The sequence below is a fragment of the Cheilinus undulatus genome, linkage group 16, assembly GCF_018320785.1.
Source record: "Cheilinus undulatus linkage group 16, ASM1832078v1, whole genome shotgun sequence".
Lineage (NCBI taxonomy): Eukaryota > Metazoa > Chordata > Actinopteri > Labriformes > Labridae > Cheilinus > Cheilinus undulatus.
In genome coordinates this window covers 30764498-30790108 of record NC_054880.1, presented here as the reverse complement: position 1 = coordinate 30790108, position 25611 = coordinate 30764498, and the positions used below count along the sequence as shown (strand labels likewise).

At 40.1% G+C, this 25611-nt stretch overlaps 1 protein-coding gene across 1 annotated transcript in view; it reads left to right on the top strand.

Annotated features, from left to right (window-relative positions):
- Window positions 1-25611, top strand: part of LOC121524190 (collagen alpha-1(IX) chain-like) — a 37680-nt gene that overhangs the window by 8355 nt on the left and 3714 nt on the right. Inside the window, exons 4-35 of the mRNA XM_041809465.1 lie at window positions 7399-7795; window positions 8157-8237; window positions 11380-11397; window positions 11775-11864; window positions 12015-12050; window positions 13926-13997; window positions 14086-14130; window positions 14223-14258; window positions 14339-14362; window positions 14477-14530; window positions 16641-16712; window positions 17104-17142; window positions 17346-17402; window positions 18742-18795; window positions 19020-19073; window positions 19159-19212; window positions 19297-19350; window positions 19461-19514; window positions 19597-19650; window positions 19753-19806; window positions 20305-20358; window positions 21016-21060; window positions 21205-21258; window positions 21372-21425; window positions 21581-21634; window positions 22109-22180; window positions 22276-22311; window positions 22410-22454; window positions 22545-22577; window positions 22756-22902; window positions 25167-25221; window positions 25341-25535. Of these exons, the coding sequence (XP_041665399.1) occupies window positions 7399-7795; window positions 8157-8237; window positions 11380-11397; window positions 11775-11864; window positions 12015-12050; window positions 13926-13997; window positions 14086-14130; window positions 14223-14258; window positions 14339-14362; window positions 14477-14530; window positions 16641-16712; window positions 17104-17142; window positions 17346-17402; window positions 18742-18795; window positions 19020-19073; window positions 19159-19212; window positions 19297-19350; window positions 19461-19514; window positions 19597-19650; window positions 19753-19806; window positions 20305-20358; window positions 21016-21060; window positions 21205-21258; window positions 21372-21425; window positions 21581-21634; window positions 22109-22180; window positions 22276-22311; window positions 22410-22454; window positions 22545-22577; window positions 22756-22902; window positions 25167-25221; window positions 25341-25535 (2243 nt within the window). The remainder of the gene's footprint in view (window positions 1-7398; window positions 7796-8156; window positions 8238-11379; window positions 11398-11774; window positions 11865-12014; window positions 12051-13925; window positions 13998-14085; window positions 14131-14222; window positions 14259-14338; window positions 14363-14476; window positions 14531-16640; window positions 16713-17103; window positions 17143-17345; window positions 17403-18741; window positions 18796-19019; window positions 19074-19158; window positions 19213-19296; window positions 19351-19460; window positions 19515-19596; window positions 19651-19752; window positions 19807-20304; window positions 20359-21015; window positions 21061-21204; window positions 21259-21371; window positions 21426-21580; window positions 21635-22108; window positions 22181-22275; window positions 22312-22409; window positions 22455-22544; window positions 22578-22755; window positions 22903-25166; window positions 25222-25340; window positions 25536-25611) is intronic.

The following is a 25611-nucleotide window of genomic DNA, read 5'->3' as shown; positions in this document are numbered from 1 at the left end:
ACAGGTCCGGCACAGATGTTACAGCATGTTGAGCAGCATATAATTGTGAAAGAAAAACATGCCTGAACCCTTCTGGCATCTCTCAGATACAGAGATAGACTAGAGGCATTTTTAGTGCGCAGTTGGTAAAACACCCTCTGGACGGGACTTGAAGCCCTTTTTATCTGCAGGAAATATACATTAAAGAGACATAATTCACCTGACTTCTTTGATAATGACATGGTGTCAGCAGTATATATTCCTTTAAAGGTCATGACTGAAAAGTATAGTACCCACTTCCTGTCAAGATTTTGGGGTTTATAATTAAAGATCAGTTGCAACATGGCCAGATTAACATACGAACACCTGTCCTTTGAAAAATATGTTCAGGGATAATTTTCGGGATGTAGGGAAGTCCAGATCAAGGTTTTTTGCTTTTGAAATCAATCATCTATGAGTGAAATTAATACTTATGTTTGTTATCATTAATATTATTAAGACAGTCTAATAAATAATAGTAATTTCACAAGCCTGATAAGATTACTCCAAGTTCTGCTATCTATTTAAGTCAACTAACTAGCTCTAGCTGGTTGGTTTCAACATCAAATTCTCTTCCAATAATGGATCAGCTTTTAGAGCAGAATGATAAAGCATGCATGAGATTAAAGGGGGTTCTTTCACTTTTTTCAGGGGTGTCCAAACTATGGCCCAGGACTGTATCATACGTCTTCATTTCAGCATATGGCAGTGCAACCATGCTATTTCTGTAAACAAACATGTTGACAAGAAAACTTTATTGATTTTAGTTTTTTGTGACTAAATGAAGACAACACTGTAAAGGAAAAACATATTGGCAACCAACATAATAACAACATAAAATAATATTTTGATTTATAATGCCCTGATGGATTACAAAGGCTTATAGCAGTACTGGGTGTTTTAGGGGCAGAACCAGAAGTAGCAAGGGCCAACCAGGGCCCCCTGAAATCTGACAGGCCTCCCTAAAATCCTTAAGATGACTGGCTATTACTTTGTCAGCCATAACTAGAAATTTAAGCATACCCAATAACTAAGCATATCTTAACCATAATAAGTTTGGTTTTACTAACTTTACAATCCTCAGGATGAGGCATATCAAAATGGCCCCACCATCCTTATATATTTTCGTGTGCGGCCACCAGTGGAAAAAGTTTGGACACCCCGGACTTATGTTAACCCTGCTGTGCACATGATGCACATGGTGTTCAGGACGGATAATGAGCATCTGTCAAAATCACATGACCTGACTCACTGTTGTCATTTAAACTCTTCAAAACTTGCTGTAATTTTGTTTTCTGGGCCTATTAATACAATCAACCATATACTGTTAGTTGAGGCAGGCCATGGAGTCAAACCCTGCCATATAATGAGATCAGCTGATCTCATGCAAGCCATCATCAGCTGATAGCCAGCTGATTGCTCAAGGCACGATTCTGCTCTAGCCTGGCTACGCTTTGCTGCTCCCTCTGCAAGCCACTTTTGGCAACCCTCCTCCACCGCAGCTCCTCCTTTATTCTGCTTCCGATGTAATCAATGTCACTCTGTTGTCATTGATACCAGCTCTGCTCTGGGTTTTTTTTGCTGCTTCTCCCCCTTCCTCAGGCTTTCCTTGTAGGCACAGGAAAGTCAGGAATATGTGCTGTTCATGCTTGATGTTTGTTACATAGGCAAGTGAAAGGACAGGGAGATCCCAGAACAGCGACACTGCCAAATATAAATAATGGAAATAAGTGCAAATTAGTAACTGCTAATAAATTAAAACATTTATAGCCGTGAATCATGTGTGTGTGTCTACAAGTGGAAAATCTGAGCTACCAATCATGTATTTTCAATGTAAATCCATGGATACTGATCTTTTCCTTATCTATTGGAGCAGATCTACTCAGAGACACCCATAACTGCTCAAATGAAAGCCAGATTGATTGATCTTATTTCTCATGTAAAACATTTTTCTTTTTTTTTTTAGAAAAGTATGTTTACTTGCATTAAGAATGGTGCCTTCAGGAACCCTAACCCATCAAAGCAGCAGAGGCTAAGACTGAGCATATTTCGTACGTTATCCTTGTCACTGAATCCTGCTCTGCCTATAATACCACTCATGATATCTTTTCTTAGTTCCTACCAGTATGACTATTACCTATATCTTTAGAATATACCTTCTGCTTATAAGGAAAAATTAAAGATAGAATATCTTATCTTGAGCTCAAGTTCATCCTGTCAACATAACTATGACATCAATAAGACAACTATGCAGACAAAGCTCAAAGGCCACAGAGACGTTATGCAACTACAGAGGCTGTGTAGTAATAGTGAGTTGATTCATAAAATTGTGCCACCATAGTCATTTATTATCTAATTAAAAAAATGATTCACTAGCTATGTTCTTTGATGGGATTATTTGTTAACAGGCTAGACCATTTGGGAATAGTGATTTTGACAGACAAAAGGACAGTTTCAACTGATTTCTGGCTTTTATAATTCTCCAAATGCACACAATACATGATTTGGCTAGACTGCAAGTCCCCACACCAGCTGTCTGTAGTAATGCTTTCTAACTAGAGATCTTCCAGAAACTCACGTGATTAAGTATGACTTTAGGAGAAAGTCCTGTGGCCTCATTTTAAAATGTTGCGTACGCACAAAAAGGGGTCTGAAACTGGCTTGCGTCACTTCCCATGCAAAGTATGTGCCCTATTAAAACAGAGGGTAAAATAGGCGCACTCTGACTCTCACCCAGGTGTACAAATGTCTTGGAGGCAGAGGGAAATTGGCGACACACACGATGAGGTGATGTATTGAAGCAAGTTTGTATATTAATTAGAGCAGTTAAATAAATTAGTGCACTAATTGTGGACCATAATTAATCACGATTAATTCTATTAAACTTGACTGCCCATTATTTATGCATTTGAAACAATTTATTTTACAAAATAAAAACCTTCATCCAGTATCGGCATCATTGTTAGCAGACAGCATCATTTTTACACATGCCTAGACAGCTGTTTTTACTTCCTAATAATTATCTTTTAAAAACTTGGCCTATGTTTCGTCATCAAAGTCTCATCATTACTCATTACTCAGTCCTTTCATTTATCAGTACCTCAGTCTCAGTGTCAGAAACTTTATTTTCTTTTACTTCCTTCATGTTGATGTCATGTCTTACAGCAGAAAACATTTGAAATGCTGGCTCATTTTTTTAAAAGGGGGTATTATACTTTTCTGATTTTTAAAACATAAATATAAAGTCACAATGTTGGGTGTTCATACTTCACGTATGCAAATTTTCAAACCGCAAGATAAATGTATGTGGCAGTAATCTTGGTATTAGAGTGTAAACTGATGAAAACAGTTAATTGGGAATCTCTCCGAGATCTTCCCGAGACGAGATTTCATTGGAGCGAACTGATGAGGTCATCGCAATAAGATTTCCTGATTGGTTCGTCCATGCTGCCGGCAAAGCGGAACAGACCACCCCCACAAGATGAACAGAGATGGATAAACACACCTCTAAATGTGGGGGAGGGATAAGTCCACCATTATCAAAGCCATTTAGTAACACAGTAATTAAACACTTACCAGGTATGTCCTGCTCTATCTTTCGCTGCTGGTTTTCTTCCCCCTCTCTCTCCAAACTATTAGGGTCAGACTCCGGGTCTAACACGTACGGATGTGTATCAACATTTGCCATATTTTACTCAGTCGGACCGGTTCATTCAAAGTTTACAAGTACTAGCATAGTAACATAGCCACATTGGAGGGGGCGGGCACAAAACATTGAGTCCTGCCACCGGCCAGCCTCCAGGAAAATCAGCCAGTAGGAGGAAGGCAGGTCCGTGGGGGGGGTTTAAAGAGACAGCAGCGAAAATGAAGCATTTCAGACGGAGGTTAAAATAAGAGTTTTTCAGTACGGCAGTGTGAGAAACATGAGGAGTTTTTTGAGCTGTAAACCATGTAATGCTACTACATGGGCATCAGAGAGTTGGTGTAAAGCCTTGAAAAAAAGGCAGAATACCCCCACTTTAAGTATTTTTGTGAAGAAGCAGCTTGCATTGACTGTTTAAGATGAATGTAGGTGTGTAAAAGGTGGAACAGAAAGAAGATCATTTTGGAAGTTGGGCGCAGGTACACTGTTAGTCTGGATTCTGTTTTTATAAATGAGACCCCCAGTCTTATTTTATATTTTTGAAATCTCTTCAAACTAGAGTGGTATGTATGCGATGAGTAAACCCAACACCATGTGTAAAGCTGTTAGAGTGGCCTTCCTTTGAATTCTACTGCCTTTCACCTGACTTCATTAAAAAACACCCCAAAACAAATAGTGATCTTTGGGGCTACTGGAGATCTTTGTTCCTGTGCCACTGTGTCCGCACCACAATGCAACCCTACCCCACTAAATAGAGCCATATGCTCTTATTGACACAACATAAAGATAATCAAAAATAAAACTGGTTCCCGTACAGAATGTGCAGGTTGGTGACGTTACTACTTTATATAACCAGAAGATATCTCCTGGTGTTTTCCAAGTATTCTCGCTGTTTTGGCTAATCCTGCAGCCTCAGGCCAGCCTTCCTTTGGAACCTCTTATGTAACTCGCTGGCACCCTAAATCTATGCCACTCAGTCCTGTCAAACAGAAAGTAAATACATGTTTATTTCCTCATCAGGTCCAGTCGCCCCAGTCTGTTCTTTCAAGTGCCCAGCCGGCAGCCAGGTTGACGCTGCACTCCTTCCCTTTCCTCTGCAGGCCAAAAGCAGCACATACTTTACACTCTCTCACCTCGGGCAGAGCTGCAGCGTGCTGTTCATTTGTTTTACTGGCTAACAGGAAACTCTTTTTATTGCCTCACCTTGATCGTTTACAAGATGGTAAAAGTCCAGCGGTAGCGCCCATCGATGAACGCACCACCTACTGAGAATGTGGCTCGTTAAAAACAGCCCAGACTGGGGATGCTAATCAGGACAGCATTTGGTCACTGAAGCAGAGATTCATGAACTGAGGCTGGCTTTTCCACCGTGTCTCATTTGCTGTATAAAAAATCTTCTTGTTTCTTTAGCCTTTTAAAAACTAGCATCTATTTTATTTTGTGACAATAATAGAACATATCCCAGCAAATACTAGGCCTATTTAAATCCTTAAGGAATCAAATTAAAGGGAACCCTTGTAAGGCTTGTTCAGATGTTTTAGTTTATGTTTACTTTGTAAAAATAAATGAAGGTGGCACACAGCATAAATGAACGATTTTATTTCCACCTCCAACAAAATTACAATTTTAGGATATCCATTGGGAATGATGCAGTTACAGCTCCAAATCATTAGCACACCACATTAAACATCTAAGTATTGCCTGTGCCAACAATTTTGCTAATAAAGCAATCAAAAGATAAATTAGAGAGATTTTATTACAGATACAGATTGCCATTACATCTAAAAACATATATTTTTTTGGCTTTTTCACCCACTTTTTTAAGACTTGTTAGCATTTCCCATTCCAATGCCATTGTACAAAAGAGGTTTGACTCCAAGTGAAGCAGATGTATTTACGATGAAAAAACTGCAGAAACACAAATAAAAGCAACATGGATGTTGTTGCTGGAATCAGCTGAGTCTGAGGTGAGTTTGGTGTGGAAAAAAATTTGCATGAGCTTGTAGCTCAATTTGCTCTTTTTAATTTGATGTGCCACATGCACAAGTTTTGGATGTGGCTTCATGCAAACTCAAAAGGCTAAAGCACATGCTTAGGCTGAAGGATGTGTTTTTTTTTTTTTTGTTTTTTTTTCAGTGTTATTCTACCTCGTGGTTCAGGCCTTAGTTTTCCATATTTTTGTTGAGCAATGTTTAGCTTATTGTGTTATCTTTGGCACTAGTTTACAACCAAGTTCTAAAAAAGTTGGGACAATGTGTAAAATGTAAATACAAACAACACAATGATATGCAAATCTCATAAACCCATGTCTTATTCAAAATTGAACATAAAGGTTTCAGATGTTGAAACTTTGGCATTTTAACATTACATGAAAAATATTAGCTCATTTTGAATTTGATGGCAGCAATAAATCTAAAAAAAAAATAGGGACTGGGGCATGTTTACCATTGTGTAGCAATCCCTCTTCTTTTAACAACAGCCTGTAAATGTCTGAAAACTGAGACCGGTTGCTGGAGTTTTGGTAGATGAGTACTGTACCAATGTAGGATTCTGGTCTTCTTTTGCAGGATTTTTTGTTTAATGGTGTGCCAAATATTTTCTATCGGTGAAAGGTCTGGACTGCAGGCTGGACTCCTGTACTGCAAAGCCTTGCTGTTGTGATGGATGCAGTATCAGTTTAGCATTGTCTTGCTGAAATGTGCAAGGGCTTCCCTGAAAGAGACGTTGTCTGGATGGCAGAATATGTTACTCTCAGACTGCTTTATACTTTTCAGCATTGATAGTGCCTTTTCAGATGTGTAAGCTGCCCACACCATAGGAACTAATGACACCCCATACCATCAGAGATGCAGGCTTTTGAATTGTTCTCTGATAACAGGCTGGATGGTTCCTCTCCTCTTAAGTCCGCAGGACAGAGCATACTTGGTTTCTAAAAAGTATTTCAAATTTCGATTCATCTGATCACAGAACAGTTTTCCATTTTGCCTCAGTCCATTTCAATTTAGCTTTGGCCCAGAGAGAACATCAGCATTTCTCGATTATGTGCACATATGGCTTCTTCTATGCATGATCCAGCTTTAACTTGCATTTGTGGATGGCACAGCAAACTGTACTGGCAGACAAGGATTTCTGGAAATGTTCCTGAGCCCATGCAGTGATTTCCAGAGCAGATTCATGCTTTGGCCTTGTCCATGTGCACAAAGATTTCTTCAGCTTCTTTGAGTCCTTTGTTGATATTGAGAACTGTAAATGGACTCCGTTTTTCAGATTGGTGAAACTCTGCCCATCTTTACCTCTGAGAGACTCTGCCTCTTTAAAATGCTGCTTTTATATCCAGTCATGTTTCAGACTTGTTGCTAATAATTCAAATTAATCGTAAAATGCTCCTCCAGCTTTTTTTCCCATTAGTAACACCTACTTTTCCAGCCTTTTGTTGCCCTGTCCCCTACTTTTGAAATGTGTGATCAAATTCTTACTGGTCACATGTCTCAGTTTCAACATGTGATGATGTTATGTTGCTTATGTTTTACTGTGAACAAAATTTGGGTTTATGAGATTAGCAAATCATTGCATTCTCTTTTAATTTACATTCTACACCTTGCCCCAACTTTTTTGGAATTGAGGTTGTATTTCGTAGCCTCTTCGGTGTGAGAGTATCTCCTTTAGGTTTAGTAAACTGGAACATTCTACCCTCCAGCTGATGTGAGCCTTTTTACTTTCTTCTTTTTCATTTCCAGGCTGAACTTTCCTCGTGGTTTCCCTGATGAGTACTCCTTCATGGTTACCTTCCGCATGATCAAAAACACAGTGAATAAGGTGTGGAACGTCTGGCAAGTAGTGGATGAAGACGGCAACAAACAAGCCGGACTGAGGCTGAATGGTGACCAGCAGGCCCTGGAATACTTCCTAATGGGTGCTGATGGCAACCTGCAGACCGTCACCTTCCCTGGCCTTTCTGTGCTCTTCAACACCAAGTGGCACAAAGTGATGATTGGGGTGGAGCGTGACCAGGTCACTCTCTATGTGGACTGCCAGCCTGTGGATAAGAAACCCATCAAAGGAAAAGGCCCTATCAACACAGAGGGAGACACTCTCATCGGCAGGTTGGATGCTGATCCCGACGCCTCTGTAGTGGTAAGAAAATGCTGCCTTTTATCATGTTCTGTGACTGTCCTTACATGATCTTTGGGAAAATGAAATAGTGCTTTCTCTACACAAACACATTCAGGTTTATATATGAGCTGAGCTCTGCTATAATTCCAAAGTGCTGCTGTCACAGCAAAGCCGCTCAGCTGGGTTCCAGTTGAAAAAAGAAAAACTTAATCCCTGCAGAAAATAGAATTGGTGGAAAATCAAGCTCAACATCCCATAGAGGGCATGGATTTAAACTACAAAGAAATCATGGCAACATGTCAAGGCAGTTGAAGTTAATATGCCAAATATACAAAGGATACCCAAAGTTGTATATCGCTAACTTTGACATCTTTTTTCATAGTTTGAACTCCAGTGGATGTTGATTCACTGTGATCCAAAGAGAGCCCAGAGAGAAAGCTGCAACGAGCTGCCTGCCACCGAGGTACAGTAACAAGGATCTGCTCAGCATCTGCTGCGGTTTGTGGTTTTACTCAGGCTGATAGGGCTCCCAGCGTGCTGGAAGCAAACAAGGCAGAAATGCTGAGATCGCCAAGCAGTTTTTCTTTTGTACACGAGGGCAGAGGTTCATCCAAAACAATTTGCAAGTTGAACAATGTAAAGTTTTTATTTTGTTGTCAACAGTAGATTGGAGTTAAAGGTCACAAGCATTTCTTGGAGGCAGAGCTGCTAAGAACCCCGCAGACATGACCTCATCGGCCGTGTTAAACCTTAATGCATGGAGTGAAAACAAAACTGGCAAGCTTTAGAAATGAAGAGGAAGTCTGATTAAATTAAATGTGAGAACAGAAAACCCACCTTACTAGTGTAAGATTTTTGTGGTTACAATTTAATTTAATTTAAGCACCAACAACACGTGCCACATGTTCTTTAACATGAAAACAACTTCCAGGTCTAGACAGCAAAATAACACAACATGGATGCACATGGTTCAATCCAAGCTGAAATGTTACTGCAATGATTTTTCCCCAACAACCCCTGGAACTGTATAATAGATAGTGATTAAGCAGGTCATGTGACCAGCCTGAAGAATGTTTCCTACAGCAGGAACACCTGTGTCCTGCTGTTTATGGCCATTAAATTTGAGCTGAAACAGCATTTTAAGGATATCTAGCCAACATGATGGTTTTTAAGTTAAACTGCATGGCTGGTAATAATCAGGTGAACATCAGCAGTTGTATGAGGCAGGTGTAAACACATTTTACGTATTCTTCTTGTAGTTTCTGAAAAAGCCCACTGTGAAAAGACATTAAAATAAGGTATGATGTGCCATTAGATACTTAAGTCATGACTAAACGCCATGGTAAATGATTGCTAGGTTGCTAACAGATCTAATTCTGTACAGTTAAAGGTCGATCGATAGGTGATTGTACAAGCTAATGCTAGCACAGGATTTATTTTGTTTTAATCCAATGAAATTGATATTGGTGTATGGGTACTAACTTGCTAGAGTGAGTAAAATAAAAAAATACAATGCTTAACTTATGGCACAGCACCATGGTGAACAATAGCTTACTTGCTAGCTTTCAAACCAAATTCTGCGTTGCTAAAATTTAAAGGTAGATCACATTGAAACATTTTGTTTTACAGGAAGAATTAAGCATTGATGTATGGCAATTTTAGACATCTACCTCAGTGCATTCAAATTGTAGAGAGACTCTAATGGCTATAGTGGGCCATTCGTATGCTCAATTTCTCTCTAGGCATCATTGTAAAGGATAGCTAGCTAGGTTGCTACTGAACCAAACACTATGCTGCTAAAAGTTGAAGGTTGATTGAAAAGTGGTTGTCCAAGCTAATGCTAGCAAATAATATGTTTAAAACCAGGAGAATTTGATACTGATGTATGGGTACAAATATGATATATCTACTTTGGCATTTTTCTTTGTAGAGAGATTAAAATTGGCCATAATTGATAGTTAGCTGATAAATTCAATTTTGTTCTGTTAAAAGTTAAAAGTAAATAATACTGACAAAATGTGTTTCGTCATAAGGAATTTGATGTTGATGTATGGATACTTATTTTAAAGCGAAAGAGAAACTGTGGAGAGTTAAATGAGCTATGATGAACAGTTAGCATGCTTAATGCTAAGGAGAGCTATATCTCAAAGTTAAAAAAGAACTTTTGATCTGGTAAGAACAATAAGCTTAGTTTTTCACACCTTTTGCATTTTAAAATGGTTTCTATCATTTCAAAAGGATTGAAATAGCAATGCTGGATTGTTTATTCAATTAAAACAGCTAATCATCAAATGCACAGACGCTAGATGTTAGTTAGCCAACAATGGTCACACTAACTGTGTGTTGGATTACTGCTAGTGTTTCCCACATATAGATGAAACTTGAGTGGGGCACTATAGCTTATTTTTACAGCCACCCAAGTATACATATTTGGCAACCATTTCTTCCCCTTCTTCTTTTTATCCCTGTATAATCACCATCCATGCAAGGAGATGTTTTGACTTAAAGTCTGTTTATGCTCTACTTTAGTAACAGATACGGATAGTGCTTTCTGTCCATACTCTGTCCATACTGCCACCAAAAATCATTGGGGTAGTGTGAAGCAATGTATCCTAAAGGCAGCACGGTTGTAAATGTTTGAAATGAACAGATCATTTTTGTAAGAAATTTGAAACATACATATGCTTTTTCACATAAATACACTATTTGCACCAGTTTACATTTTTTTCCGGAAGTGCTTGTTGCCGATATCATCTTGTATTAGTACAAGGATGAGGGTTGCAATACGCTATCTGATCAGTAATAAGTCTTCATACATGCAGCTAACCTGCTCTGATCGCAGAATATTGAATAAAACATTTCACAAGGAGAGTGATGATATTTCAGCATCTTTATACTGTATACTACTGATGAATACTGGTTATCAGGCAGGATGACCCCCTCTGCCACCCCTGCTGCCCAAGTATATTATGCCATACCGCAGAAACACTATTGAAACACAACTATTTGAGGTCAGCCCTATGGGCTAAAACTGATGTGCACTTAATATAAAACTATAACTGCAGCATGTGCAGAGCGGTAGAAACTGAGCTTTCAGAATATTTGGATGGTGATTCACAAGCAAGCCACCCTCAAAAAGACACACATCCAGAGATGTAGGCACACTCACATTGCATGTAATTTTAGCTGGCATTCATGACTGAATAATATATTTTATGTCAGATCAGCTTTAATGAGATTTCTGCCTCTGAGAAATACTGTAGCCTATAATGAAAATGCCACTCTGCTGTCAACCAGCTGATTCTGTACAACGTCTGCAGACCTCCTCTTTATGTTCAACCACTTTTATTAAGATACACATGTCCTAGCCACTAGACGGGAATACTTCCTGGTTCTTTTAGATTTCAGGCTAACATTTCTGCATCCAGCTGTGAGGGGGTTCTGTAGATGGGGAGTGATGGTACTATGGGCTGTATATTCAAATGACAGCATGAAATACTCACTACTATGATTATGAACTGGTGCGCTTCTGCTGACACTTTTGGTGAGGGTGGTGTGACTACTTTCACTAACTCCTTTTTATCTGATCTCTCTTGCTTCTTCAGATGTATGCCAATGCTGAGGTATTTATTTATCTTTTCTACTTTCCCTTTTGCTCTGTATTTTAAAGCCAATAATCTACTTCAGTGCTTCAGTTGCCTAATTATCTCATCGCTTTTTTTCTTTATCTAAAATATAATTTTGGTTTTCGCTGTTTTAGGTATTTAAGTTTGTGATATGTGATTACACCTGGAAGGTTGAAAAGTTAAAACATTTTTGCAGACAAATAGACTTTAAAAACAAAAAACATTTTTAATTTACAGGATTTCGTGGTCCAGTGATTGGTCTTATTTCTAGGTTAAATGACTCCAAAAAAATATTTTTAATCATGATAAATGTATAGAGCATTATCATCAATTAATTTTGTTGTCATTTACTGATTGGATGTTTCTACTCTCAGCCTGACAAATCACTCCAAGGCCCCCCAGGACCCCCTGGCCCAGAAGGCCCTCGAGGCCCTTCAGGAGAAAATGGCAGGGATGGAAGAGATGTAAGCATTTCCTTCTTGATAAGAGTCATTGTTTCTACAAAGTGCTACAGTTCCTTTACTGTCAGAATCATTTCCATCAACACCCACACAAAGTGTTCATGTCTTTGAGTCTATATTTCTTTAACTGGGTTGTTTTGTTCATCTCTCCAGGGTCTTCCAGGTTCTCCTGGCAGCCCAGGCACTCCTGTGAGTATGAAATACTGAAGAATATATATAGCCAGAAGACTTCACAAGCTGTTGATCTGTTCTCCCTGTTTTATCTGGGTCTGTTTGTTTTTGCCATGTGTTTCTTCCTCACGTGTTGTCGGATGGCTGTGGCTCTTCTCAATCAGAAGGTTGAGGGTCCGATATCCCTGCTCTTGCAGTTACATGTTGGTGTGTCCTTGATTGAGACACTTTACCCCAAATTGCTTCCACTGCTGCATCAGTGGCATGTGATGATTAAAATGGAATCACTTCATACAGATGGACACTTTACATAGCAGCCATTGCCATCATTGTGTTAGTGTAGGGTCATTGGGCATGACCTGTGGTGTAAAAAGCACTTTTAGCGGTAAAATGACAAGACAAGTTTAGAGTTGAGTTGTACTGTAAGCTGGTAGACGTTAGCTTGGATTTAGCTGTAGAAAAGAGGCAGTTTATTCAGACCTTGACCACATTTCTTTATTAAAACAAGAGAAAAGAGCCACACTGAAAGTTTCTCAAGCTGCGTGGTGGCGCAGTGGTTAGCACTGTTGCCTCACAGCAAGAAGGTCCCTGGTTCACTTCCTGGTCAGGGCCTTTCTGTGCAGAGTTTGCATGTTCTCCCTGTGCATGCGTTGGTTCTCTCCGGGTACTCCGGCTTCCTCCCACCACCAAAAACATGCTCGTTAGGTTAATTGGTGACTCTAAATTGGCCATAGGTTTGAATGTGAGCATGCCTGGTTGTCTGTCTCTATGTGTCAGCCCTGCGATTGACTGGCGACCAGTCCAGGGTGTACCCCGCCTCTTGCCCAATGACAGCTGGGATAGGCTCCAGCCTCCCGGCAACCCCGAACAGGATAAGCAGTATAGAAATGGATGGATGGATGAAAGCTTCTCTTAGCATAGAGAAGATGTTTTTGCATGTCTCCCATTAGGCTTCAGCATGAATCTTCGGGGTCAAGCTTGTCACATGTTGACACACCTGTGTGTTGCTAGACAGCGTCTCTTTTGTTCTGGCCTTTTCACCCCTGGTAATATGCCTGGAGGGTCGACAGCACAACCAAGGGCTCAAGGCAGCCCTACTACTGCCTGGATGGTACCCGAGGCTGTACTTGCTCACCACATCAACCCCTTACTCCACTCTAAAGGTGTGGACTTTGTTGTTGTATTAAAATATTATTCTCCCATGCCCTTGGTGATTTGCAAAGACATCCAGAGCACTACCTGGGTTGTGTCAATCCTCCTTTCTGCCAGATGGTGCTCTCAGGCAGCCTACTTGCCATATCAACACCATACTTCAGCCTCAACTTTTGGCCCAAACATGCCTAAAGTTTCTTCAGTGTACTCTATGTCTACATTAGTGCATGTTGAGAGCCTGAAGCGTCTGATGCAGACACTGCGCATCTTAACAAATGGCAAAGGGGATAGGAAGACAAACTGTTTTGGAAATGGTTTTTAGTGGTTTTAGCTCATGAGTTGTTAGAACTTTTGGTGCAGAGATCTTCCCATCCTTTTCCACTTAGTTACCCTTCAGGATGTTAAATATGCTGCATTGCAATTAATACAAAATTTAAGAAGCATAATGTCTTTGCATATTACAAGACAGAGTTCTAACTGAAGACAATGTTAACTGATTGAACTTCGGTGTAGAATAAAGGAAACAAACTGACTGCTTTGTTCATCATTTCAGGTTATTTTTCTATCCAAACCATTAGATATCTACAAGGCCATACACAAGTCTGGGTTGGCACTGATGTATGAAACAGCCCTTTCTAATAAATACTGACTGATGCTGCCTCTTTGTATCTTAGAGACTCTCTGCAGTGTGATGCAGAAAGAAGATAAAGTTGTTTTACTCCTGTTGTGTCTGTTTCCCAGGGCAGCAAAGGGGAGCAGGGAGAGATCGGTCTTCCCGGACAGAGAGGACTGCCTGGCCTTCCAGGATCTGTGGTACAAAATTTCCTCTCAAACACTGATACATACACAGAACACTGTCTTCTAGTACTGTCTGTTTGTGATTCTGTTTTGTTGTCTGCAGGGTGCATCAGGTCCTATGGGTCCAAGAGGGCCTGTTGGAGAGAGAGTGAGTTAATATATTCAACTCTCATAAATCATGAATTCAAAACATTATTTAGCATGGAAAGTTTTAGTGATTTTGTTTCCTCTCGACCGCAGGGACTTCCTGGCTTTCCAGGACCTCCAGGTCCTCCGGTAAGTGGGAATTTAAACATGTAATAATTTACTGAATGCATCTGTACACCATCTTAATCATACTCTTTGTCAATTCACAGGGCCCAGCAAGTGAAGGACCAGCAGTAAGTTCTCATGGCATTTGTAAATTTTCTTTGTTGATACTTTCTGGAACATTGTTTGAATTATTCTGAATTAATGTGCTGCTGTAAACTTTTGCTTGTTGTTCTTTTTAACAGGGACCACCAGGGAAACCAGGAATCCCAGGAGATGAAGGAAACATTGGGCCTGAGGTGGGATTTTATGTAAAGGCTCAGCAGTCAGAGTTGGGTTTCCCGCGATCAGAAGTTGTGGGTTCGATCCCCAGCTTCTTCAGTCTCATGTCGATGTGTCCTTGGGCAAAACACTTAACCCCAATTTGCTTCCACTGCTTCGTCTGTTGCGTGGAAATGGGTATGGATTTGTACATATGGGGTTAGCTAACACTGATGGCAACTTCTCCATAGCAACCTCTGCCTTCAGTGTATGAATGTGGAGTGAATGGGCAGATGTGGCCTGCAGTGTAAAAGCTCTTTGAGTGGTCAGACGACTTGAAAAATGCTATACAAGCTCAAGTCCAAGTCCATTTTCAAGTGTGATAATACAAAAGATGCTGAAAAACGATGTGGATACATACTTAAGTATTTCCCTGTAATACATTTGCTTTCATTGCATGAGAGTTTTCATATTATGGTAATCCCTATTATTGTATAAATGAAACGGGATATTTTTGGTGTGTCAGGTTTACTTTAACCAACCGAATAATGACCAAGGGAATCATGTACTTTTTCCCCACTACATGTTTTCACACCTTAACTTGCTCAGAGTTAGTACAAAAATGGCATATGTCAGCATTCAATGCAGCCAAGCCCAATACAAATCCCTTTAGCTTGCATGTAAACAATCCAGCAGCCTCATTAGGCCTCATTGAGCGAGTTGGGCAAGGCCAGGCCACCAGAAACTCATAGATGACCTTCAAGGGTCTGGCTCATGGGTAAAGTCAGTGAGTCACCATCCCAAGCCAAGGGGTTCAAGTATCTTGTTCTCAAGTAATGGTGAAATGCAAATGGTAAGTTTGGCAAACCAACTGGCACATGGTCTGCAGGAGTGTTGAAGTGTCCTAAAGGAGGGAAAACAGAGCCAAAAACAAAGCTTATCTTTATTCTATTCCTGACTTGTGTTCATAAGCTATAGGTAGTGACAAAAGGATGAGACCTGTGACAAGGATAAAAATAATTGCCATCATATGCTGCAAAAATAAGTCCAGACGTCAAGAGAAAGTAATGGATTCGATCTGGCTCCTTCATGCTAGAAAGAACCAGATCAGGTAATAAAAGTATTGATAAGGCTGCTTCTCAGGCCAGCCCCTCTGGAGGTTTCCTGGGCATGTCTAATCAGTGGGAGAGTCTAAAGTAGATGCAAAACATCCTGAAGAGATTAGACTGCATATCTCACCTGGCCTTGGGATGCCTCAGGTTCCCCCTGGAAGAGCTGGAACTCTTAGATGTCTGTATCATTTGCTTAAACTGCTGCCATGAAGATCTGGCTCAGAATATGAAAGACAGATGGAGGGATGTTTATTGATAAGCTAGCATTAGGGAAACATCAAAAGGTTTTTATACTGAACTTTTAACAGACACAAATCCTGTACTGGGTGTCTCATGGTTGAAGGAAGAAACTGGAAACATGAAGTTAAAGACAACTGAAACCCTTAACCCTTGACAAACAGTAAAGTTCTGCCAACTTGTCTATGTATCAAATATCAGTTATCAAAGTACAGTATGTAAATAGTTATGGACATTTTTCTGCAGATACTTGTACAATGATGTATTTAAGTACAGTTTACTGGCAACTGTTTGCAGATGACACTCTACACTAGTTATCTACCCATCTACTTTTGTACAGGTGATACAGCAGTTTACATTAATATTTTAAAATTGGTCCGATATCATTTTTACCACTGATATAGGTTCTTCTTCCAACAATAAGAACAGATTGTAACGCAGTTACCCATTGGGGTTGCTGCTTGAATTAACTTTTTGGACGCACTCAACAAACAATCTATTGACATGATTTGATTACACTTTACAATAAGGTACACGCAAACTTGAATAGTTATGGGTTAAAATGATCAATTAATGACTGGTAAATCTACACTAAAATTGGCATTATAACAAGGTTGTGAATGCATAACTTACTGCTTTTCAAGTTGGGAAAAACAATGTAATCAACCAATGAGCTGAGAACCACTGTTGTAAAGTGCTACCAATGAATCTTACCCCTTTTTTGTCCAAAGCTTTGAAAATATACTTAAGTGCTTTAAGTCTAATACCATTGTTATAATACTATATCCATATTTTACAGGGACCACCAGGACCTAGAGGAACACCTGGCACTGCAGGGCTTCCTGGCCCTCCTGGTCCACCAGGGCCTGTGGTAAGGACTGCAACTAAACCATTCTTACTTTTATTTACTAAAAAATACTTTCATTTCTGTCCATACATAATTTCTGGTGGTGCAATTTCTGTAAAGAAGTCTTTATCAATGTCTGTATTTTACAGTCCAGATTTCTTAATTATTTGTGCAGTAATTATCTTCTAAACAAGCATAACTCTTAAAGGACTATTTCTGTTTTTTTAAACGCTACATTCTTGAAACCTTCACCTTTCCCTCTGTGCTCAGTTTGTCCTGTTAAATCATGGGTGTACGATGGCATTGCATGCTGCTGTCTTTTCACATTATCTTCGTGGGGATTCCTGCTGTGGTGGATTTATACAGACATCTAAACCCCCGCGGCTGTTTTAGATGTCACTCTGCTGTGTTTTAGGGACCGCCTGGTGCCAGCAATGAGGGAAGTGGGGAACCTGTGAGTGTTTCACTGTCTTACACACTGCCAAATGTTCCCTGGCTGCATGGCAATTGGAGTGGTGACAGTGCATGTTTGATTAAACTGAGTCACTGAAGTTAAGAAGCTCGGCAGCAGCATCGGCTATGTTTATCCAGAATCTGTTTGTTTATTCCGTCCCTCATTTCAGTCCTGTGTGTCCGTCTGTCTCTAAATGTTTTTAGTGTCCTGCTTCCTGTCCTGCTGGACCCCGGGGGTTGAATGGGCTACCAGGGATGAAGGTGAGAAATTTTGATTATTAAACTTTAAGTAAAGTAAATTAAAGAATGAGTGAGGATATGTTATTAAATGTTCCTCTGTTTCCACCACTGTTTATCAGAATTTCACGGTTACCTCAGTGTTCATAAATGTATAGTAAGTAATTTACCTTTACTGCTGTATGTCATGATGCAACCTTTGTATTTCAATGAAAATAGCAAAGATAAATGGTCAGTGATTAAATGTGAGGCCAAGGCCTCGTTTGCACACTTTCCTGCATCTATGTGAAGCCAATCATTTCGTGGCACTGCTGGGGTGTTATGTCCAGGTTGCTTTGATAGCAGCCTTTAGGTTGTCTGTTTTCTTGAGTCTGGTGTCTCTTATCTTCCTTCTTTATGTTTCCCCAAAGATTCTCTATGAAGTTGAGGTCAGGCCACTTGGCTGGCCAATCAAACACATTAATACCACGGCCAGCAAAACAGTTCCTTGTAGTTTTGGCTTCAATGTGGGCAGGTGCAAAGTCCTGCTGGAAAAGGAAATCAGTATCTCCATAAAGCTTCTCAGCAGATGGAGGCATGAAGTGCTCTAAAATCTCCTGGTAGACGGTTGACAGCGCTGACTCTGTACTAAGCACTGTGGATCAACAGCAGCTGATAACATGGTACCTCAAACCACTGACTGGAAACCAAAAACACTAGACTTCAAGCTACTTGACTCTGTGCCTCTCTGATCTTCCTCCAGACTCTGGGACCTTGATTTTGAAATGAAGGTCAAAATTTAGTCTCTTCTGAAAACAGGACTTTAGACCATTAAGCAATGGCCCAGTTCTGTTTGTCCTTATCCCAGTTAAGAAACTTAAGACGTCTGTGGTTCAGGATTGGCTCAACACTTGGATCACAACACTTGTAGCTCATTTCCTGGACATGTCTGTGTGTGTTGGCTCTTGATCCACTGACTCCAGCCTCAGTCCACTCCTTGTAAAGCTCCCCCAAGTTCTCGAATCTCCTCTGTGTGACAATCCTCTGAAGGCTGAGCTCATTCCTATTGCTTGTGCACCTTTTCTCTTCCAGTCAACTTTCCATGAATATGTTTTGCTACATATTGCCACTATAATCTAATATTTTGAGATAATGGATTTTTGATTTTCATGAGCTGTAACCCATAATCATCAAGATTAAACAAGAAAAAAGTATTTTGGCCATATCAGTCATCCATTTTGGATAGTTAAAAACAGTGAAATCTGGGATCATATATTTATATATTTTAGGCTTTATAATTACATACTTTTAGTAAGTATTATGAACTGCATATCTAATTATTTTATTAAAAAAAACAAGTAACAAATACAACTGTGTCTTTCAGGGGCACAAAGGTGAAGATGGGGTGCCTGGAAAGGATGGAATAAATGGAGAGAAGGTATGTGACATAGTAGTTTATGTCCCTTTATTAGTTTTAACACTTGCACTATCTAAAAACTGTGTAAACAAACCACTGTCCAGCTTCAGTTCAAATGTACAAAAGGATTCCTTGAATGACTCCCATTTAGACAATTTGATTGCAGCCTGTTGACGTCATAACACCATAACACAATTATTCAATTCTCGCATGTTAATTAACTTGTTTTTGTCTGTTTTCCTCAGGGAGATACTGGAGAACCAGGACCTCAGGGGCCTCCAGGTCGCATGGGAGATGATGTGAGGACATATGTTGCTCAGAATACCCAAGAACCACTTGTGTTATAAACATTCTCTTTGTCTAATTGACCTCACTTTATTTCAGGGGCAAAGAGGGCCTATTGGATTCCCTGGAACTCCTGGAGAAAAAGGAGACAAAGTCAGTCAGCCTAAATGTAACAAAATGATTAACCTTTGTAGCAAAATATTTATTTTAAAACGCTAACATCAACCCATTTCTCAGGGTCCACCTGGATTCAACGGCATCCCAGGACCAACTGGCCCACCTGGAGCTCCTGTAAGCAGTCTTAGTTTGATTATTCCTGGGTCTTCTGCTCAGAAAAAGACAGAGTTTAATAGAGAAGACCATCTCTCCAGCTTTGTCTCTGATTGAGTCTCTTGTCTCAGGGTGTGGAGGGAATCCGTGGACGTCCAGGTTTGGAGGGGCCTAAAGGTGAAGATGTAAGTATTCCTCTTTAGCTTCCATGATATCATCACAAACTTTACCTGAAAGACTTTTGGGTAGTGACTTTGTTTCTGTTAGGGAGCTGTGGGACCCCAAGGAGAGCAGGGTCCTCAAGGGGAGAAGGGAGAGACTGTGAGTACTCTGATCAGATTGAATGATCTTATTCATGGCTCACTGATTGTCAAAAAAACATGAATATACTGTACACTGTAACTATGATGTGTGATGTTTCAGGGAGAGCCTGGAACAGATGGCTTAGATGGTCTTCCTGGAGCTGATGGAGCCAAGGTGATCTCTTCTTATTGATGAAATGAAATAATTTTACATCTTTTTGTCATCTTATAGTATCCACAGTCCAAATCTACCTCAAGTGGCAAAAATGGTAGCAACTGGCTCATTTTGGTGTTAATGAACGCTTCTATGGTATAGTATGTAATTCTATTATGAATTTGGACCTTGGATTAAGCCAGTGTTATGGTTTCAAAAGTGACAATGTAAACTGGTGACTCTGTATGAATACAGACTTTATGATAATGGATGCACTATGCATAACATTGTTATCATTTCTGTATGGTAGATGCAATATTTCTGCAGAACTCCTTGAATTAAAGCTGACAGTCTACACTTCAGTCACATCTTGATTGTTTAATTTCAAATCCATTGTGGTGGTAAATAGAGGCAAAATTATAAAAATTGTGTCGCTGTCCAAATACTTGCAGACCTAACTGTATACTAATAATTGAGCTGCTCTTCCAATATACTTGATTCTTCATTTCTGCTCAACAGGGTGAGGCTGGTACTCCTGGAGCTGTTGGTGTCAGGGGGATTGTGGGTATTCCTGTGAGTACATTTTCCTTTTTATTGTCCATATCATAACAAATCTGTTATGCTGAGTATTTTTAACTTTGTATTTCTTTGATAAAAATGCCACACAAAAGTCCAGAGTGGCAGTAGAGTTTACTGATGCTGTATGTAGCTTGATTAAAAACCAAGAGACAGATGAGGAATCCTTTAATGTAAAGAGGACATGGTCCTTTAGCTGTGTGGCTTAAAATAAGACCTGAATGGCCAATGGCAATGAAGCATTGCATTTTTCCCCTTGTAGTCACACGGAGATGTCTCGTTTTGCATTGCCTAGATATGTTTAATTTTACATAAATGGCCAAGGTTTATGTCACCTATGAAGAATAAGCATTTTCTTTGTTACTTACTTACAAGTTAAATGTACAGAAGATTTAATGCTGCAGAACTGTGACAAATGGTGTTCAAAAGCAGATGTCTTTGTGGTTAGATATATTCCATATATGTGTATATATATATATATATATATATATATATATCATCTATATAATTCTCATTTTCCTGAATTCAGCTCGCAGCAAATGCTGACACTACATTATGTGTTGATGTCCTCTACATTAACAGGATTGAAGGGTACAGAGGTGTTAACACTTTGATTATTTTGTTTCTTTTCATGTGTTATGTTGTTGCTCCTAGGGGCTGCCAGGGAAGCAGGGAGTAGTTGGACCCCCTGGTGCAAAGGTAATTGGATTCATCTCCCATTTAATGAGGCATGCTGAAGTACATTCAAAGTTTTATTGCTGCATCGTTACACTTGAATAGAACCCACTGGATGAACGAAGATAACAATTGTAAACAAGATCATAATTCCTGTCTTGTGTTCAGGGCGATACTGGAGCTGAGGGCCCCATCGGTCCAGTAGGACTTCCTGGAAAGACTGTAAGAGCCTCATATCAAGCCTCTGATAACACATTATAAATATATTAGTCTATTGTTTGGGTAGTTCGATGGCTTAAATTGCACCTTTGAACAAACTTACTTTTGATACACAGGGTGAGCCTGGTGTAGATGGAGAAGATGGGAAACCAGGAGAAAAAGGATCAACTGTGAGTTTCCATTTACTTTTTAAAGGCTTGTTTAGTTTCTTCTCCTGATCAGTTATTAATTTTTTTCTATAATAGCTGCCCTTTTAAAATGTAGCTTCCAGGTGTTTCCAGAGTTAAGAAGTTGACATGTTAACTGTGTTTATGATAATTTGCAGGGTGAGACAGGAAAACAAGGACCTGTGGGGCCTGCAGGTCCTCCAGGCATACAGGTGAGACTGTTATTACAGCTATAACTAATGGAATTTAACATTGTGTCAAATGCCGTTTTCATTATCATTTAGCATAGCTTTATATACAAAATTAGTCTTTTTTGACTAAATCAGAGAGAATTTTGAAAAGTTAGTACTTTATAACATTAAACTAGTAATGGGCTGTCATCAAAAAAGGTCCTGGCTTTTGCAACAGAATGGCTCTATTTTTCAAAACAACAATCCAGTTTAATTTTATCCTGGAGGTTTAACAAAGCATGACACAAATATGACACAAATACATTTGATATGGGTCCTCTTTTAGGACAGTATTGGTCTTAGGGGAGTTTTGAAGCCAACAAGAAGACATACAGTGATATTTGTACTATTGCAGGTCCATACTGAATCATCTTTATTATATAAATTAAAGGGATTATTACTCTTTGTTCTTGAATATGGGTCATGATCATACATGTGGGGTGCGTTTGTATCCAGGGGGATAAAGGAGACAAAGGTGAGACTGGTGCCCAAGGAATGAAGGGTCACACTGGACACAAAGGTGATCAGGTTAGGCAAATCTAATTTCTCCAGTATTTTGTTTTAAGTTCATAACATTGACAACATTTCAGCTAATACAAAATGTTTTACTCTTTGTTGTCCAGGGGCCTATGGGACCAGAGGGACAAAAAGGAAGCCAGGTAAGAATAATCATCGGATTCTGTTTGTTTCAACTGCATCTGTGTGTGGGCTTTCACTTGTCCAATAGCTACGTAATCATCATATCTTTTCTGCACAGGGTGACCCAGGTATAGCAGGAGATATCGGCGACAAGGGAGACCAAGTAAGCAGAGCTACTTCTAGTGAGGTTGAAAGCTTAGCAGCCATTCTATGAATGTATTTTAAAACTCATCTTATGTTTGATTGTTTACAGGGCCCTCCTGGTGTTCCTGGAATCAAAGGAGAGGTATTGAAATATTACACTCTGTTCTCCAACTCTCACTCTTCTTTTACTAAACTGTTGCCTAAGGACCCCTGTTTTCAACACACTCCATTTATTTTGATGGAAACATAACAGAAAATAAATACTTTCATATAGTTGTATTCTTCCTACTGTCACACTGGGATTGTTTTTTTATCCTAAGCGAGGTGAAAAGGGCACGAGAGGAGCTACAGGAGATGCAGGCATGCCAGGACAGCCCGGACATGAAGGTTTGGCTGGTCCAATAGGAGCTCGGGGGCTGGAGGGAGAACCAGGCGTTCCAGGACCACCAGGCCCCAGGGGTCTACCTGTAAGTGTCACCATAACTAATACAGAAAGCATCTGGAGCAGCATGTTAAGAGTAAGGATAGCTGTGAAAAGCAAAACTGTATAAGTCTGGGGTTGAATTTCTGCCTGAATCAGGCTGTCCTCACAAACTGACTGACTGCGCAAGAAGTAAAGAGTCCACCAAGACACCTATGACTACTCTGAAGGAGTTAAAAGCTTCAGCAGCTGAGATCGGAGAGGCTCTGCATATACCTGTTTCCCAAATTCTTCAGCAGTCAAAGCTTTATGTGACAGTGGCAAAGAGAAAACCACTGTTGGAGAAAACTCATGGTGAATATCCACTGGAGTTTTCCAAAAGCCCTGTGGGAGACTCCATGGTCAAGTATAAGAAAGCTCTTTGGTCTGACGAGGCCAAAATGGTGCTAGTTGGCCATGAGACAAGACTCTATGTTTTGGGGACATCACCACAAACACACTATCACCACTGTGAACCACAGTGGTGGTACTGTCATGCTGTGGGGATGCTTCTCGGCAGCTCGCCCTGGAAGGTTTGTAAAGATAGAGAGTAAATTGGAAGCGACAAAATATAGAAACAACCTGGAGGACAATCTTATCCAGTCTGCAAGAGAACTACTGCTTGGGAGAACATTTATCTTCCAGCAAGACAGTGACCTAATGCATGAAGAAAAAGCTAAACAGAAATGTTCTGGAGTGGCTGAGTCCAAGCCCAGACCTCGGTCCAATAGAGAATTTGTGGCTGGAAATGAAAACACAATCTGAGAGTTTGAGCAGTTTTGCAAAGAAGAATGGAATATTATTGCATTATCCAGATGTGAAAGCCTGATGGAGACCTATCCACACAGACAGTACTGTGATTGCAGCCAAAGGTGTGTCTACTAAATACTGACAAAGGGGTAAATCTGTTTTCACTTTGACATTAAAGAGGTTTTCTGGTAATTTTCTTATCAAAAAAGCCAAATTATATTGACCATGGTTGATTAATAAAATCATTTTTCTAGGCACTGTAATTAATGGTTCACTATTATAAAACTCGGGCGGCACAGCAGCGCAGTGGATAGCGCTGTTGCCTCACAGCAAGAAGGTTGCTGGTTCACTTCCCGAACAGGGCCTTTTCGTGCGGAGTTTGCATGTTTTCCCCGTGCACGCGTGGGTTCTCTCCGGGTACTCCGGCTTCCTCCCACCACCAAAAACATGCTCATTAGGTTAATTGATCCTTCTAAATTGGCCGTAGGTGTGAATGTGAGTGTGGTTGGTTGTCTGTCTCTATATGTCAGCTCTGCGATTAACTGGCGACCAGTCCAGGGTGTACCCCGCCTCTCGCCCAATGACAGCTGGGATAGGCTCCAGCCCACCCCCAACCCGGAATGGAATAAAGGGTATAGAAAATGGATGGATATTATAAAACTACCCAGTATGTGGATGGACTGAAAATAATTAGCGACTTTATACAATCTATCAGGAGTTACTTACTATTAACCCCTTAGCTAATGGTTAACCAGCAGAAAGGCCTTTTTTTGTTCCCTACAATTCAACAAAGTTTTGAACAACAGTAGTTAATTAATCATTCAATGGCAATTAGTCTAATGAGAAATTATTCACCATCTTCATATTAACTAGTAGTTAGTAACTCATTTGTTCCCTTGTTAAAAATCTAGCATAAAAGGCATGTTTGTATGAGCCCCAGTCTAGACCATTTGTGTTTTTGTTTTTTTGTTTTTTTTTAATCTTCCGAGAGGAATAAGTCTAATCTGCCCTCCTATGACACAATGTCCATTTTGCTCAGAAAAGTTCCCAATGCGCAGTTTCTCTTAGTACCATCTGTTTACACTGCAAGGGGTCTGCACATCCACTCTACCCTCCTCTGCCTGCCACTTGTCCTTACTGAGGAGTATTTTCAGTCACACCACATGTTTTTGAATGAAGTTAAATGTTTAAATCAGATGGTGAAATTACTTACACTTTTTAATTCAATAAGACATTCAAAAGGAGCACTGTTTTCCTTATTTTCTATCAGTATGGGAGCCAGCTGCTGCCCAGCTACAGTAGTTTAACTATGGTGCACTTAAAGGACAAAATTACAAGCAGTAAATAAGATTAAGAGAAGATTAATGTGTTCACTTCGACTTTCGTGTTAACGCTGACAGCCTTTATTGTTTCTTTGGTCAAGCAGAGCACCCTAACACCCTTTTTAGAGAATTATTTTCCACATTCCTTGTGCTTTGAAAAGATTGGCTTAACTTCTAATGTGTTTACATCTGTTAACAGGGACCAAAAGTCAGTGATGAGAAGCTTCGGGAGATGTGCTCAGCTGTGGTTGAAGGTCAGGTCGTTGACATTTTCACATTTTAGGCTACCGTACGTCTTTAACTTCACCAATGATCGAACTTATGTACTGTAAAACTTTCCTGATTTATCTGTTTTTGCTCTTTATCCAAATAGAACAATTAGCAGAGTTTATGAAAGAGTTACTGAAGAGGCCTGCAGCCATTGGTGCTCCTGGTACTCCTGGACCTGCAGGACCTCCTGGCCCCCCTGGAGTGGCTGGAGCGGCAGGAGCAGCAGGAGCCCCAGGTCCAGCAGGTCCCAAAGGCCATCCTGGCTTCTTTGGACTCCCGGGCGCACCGGGCAAGAAGGGTCAGTAAACCTTTATGAATCCACTCTAACACTGCCTGTCAGAGGATTATGAAAGCTGCCGTCTTCAGCGGTCTGT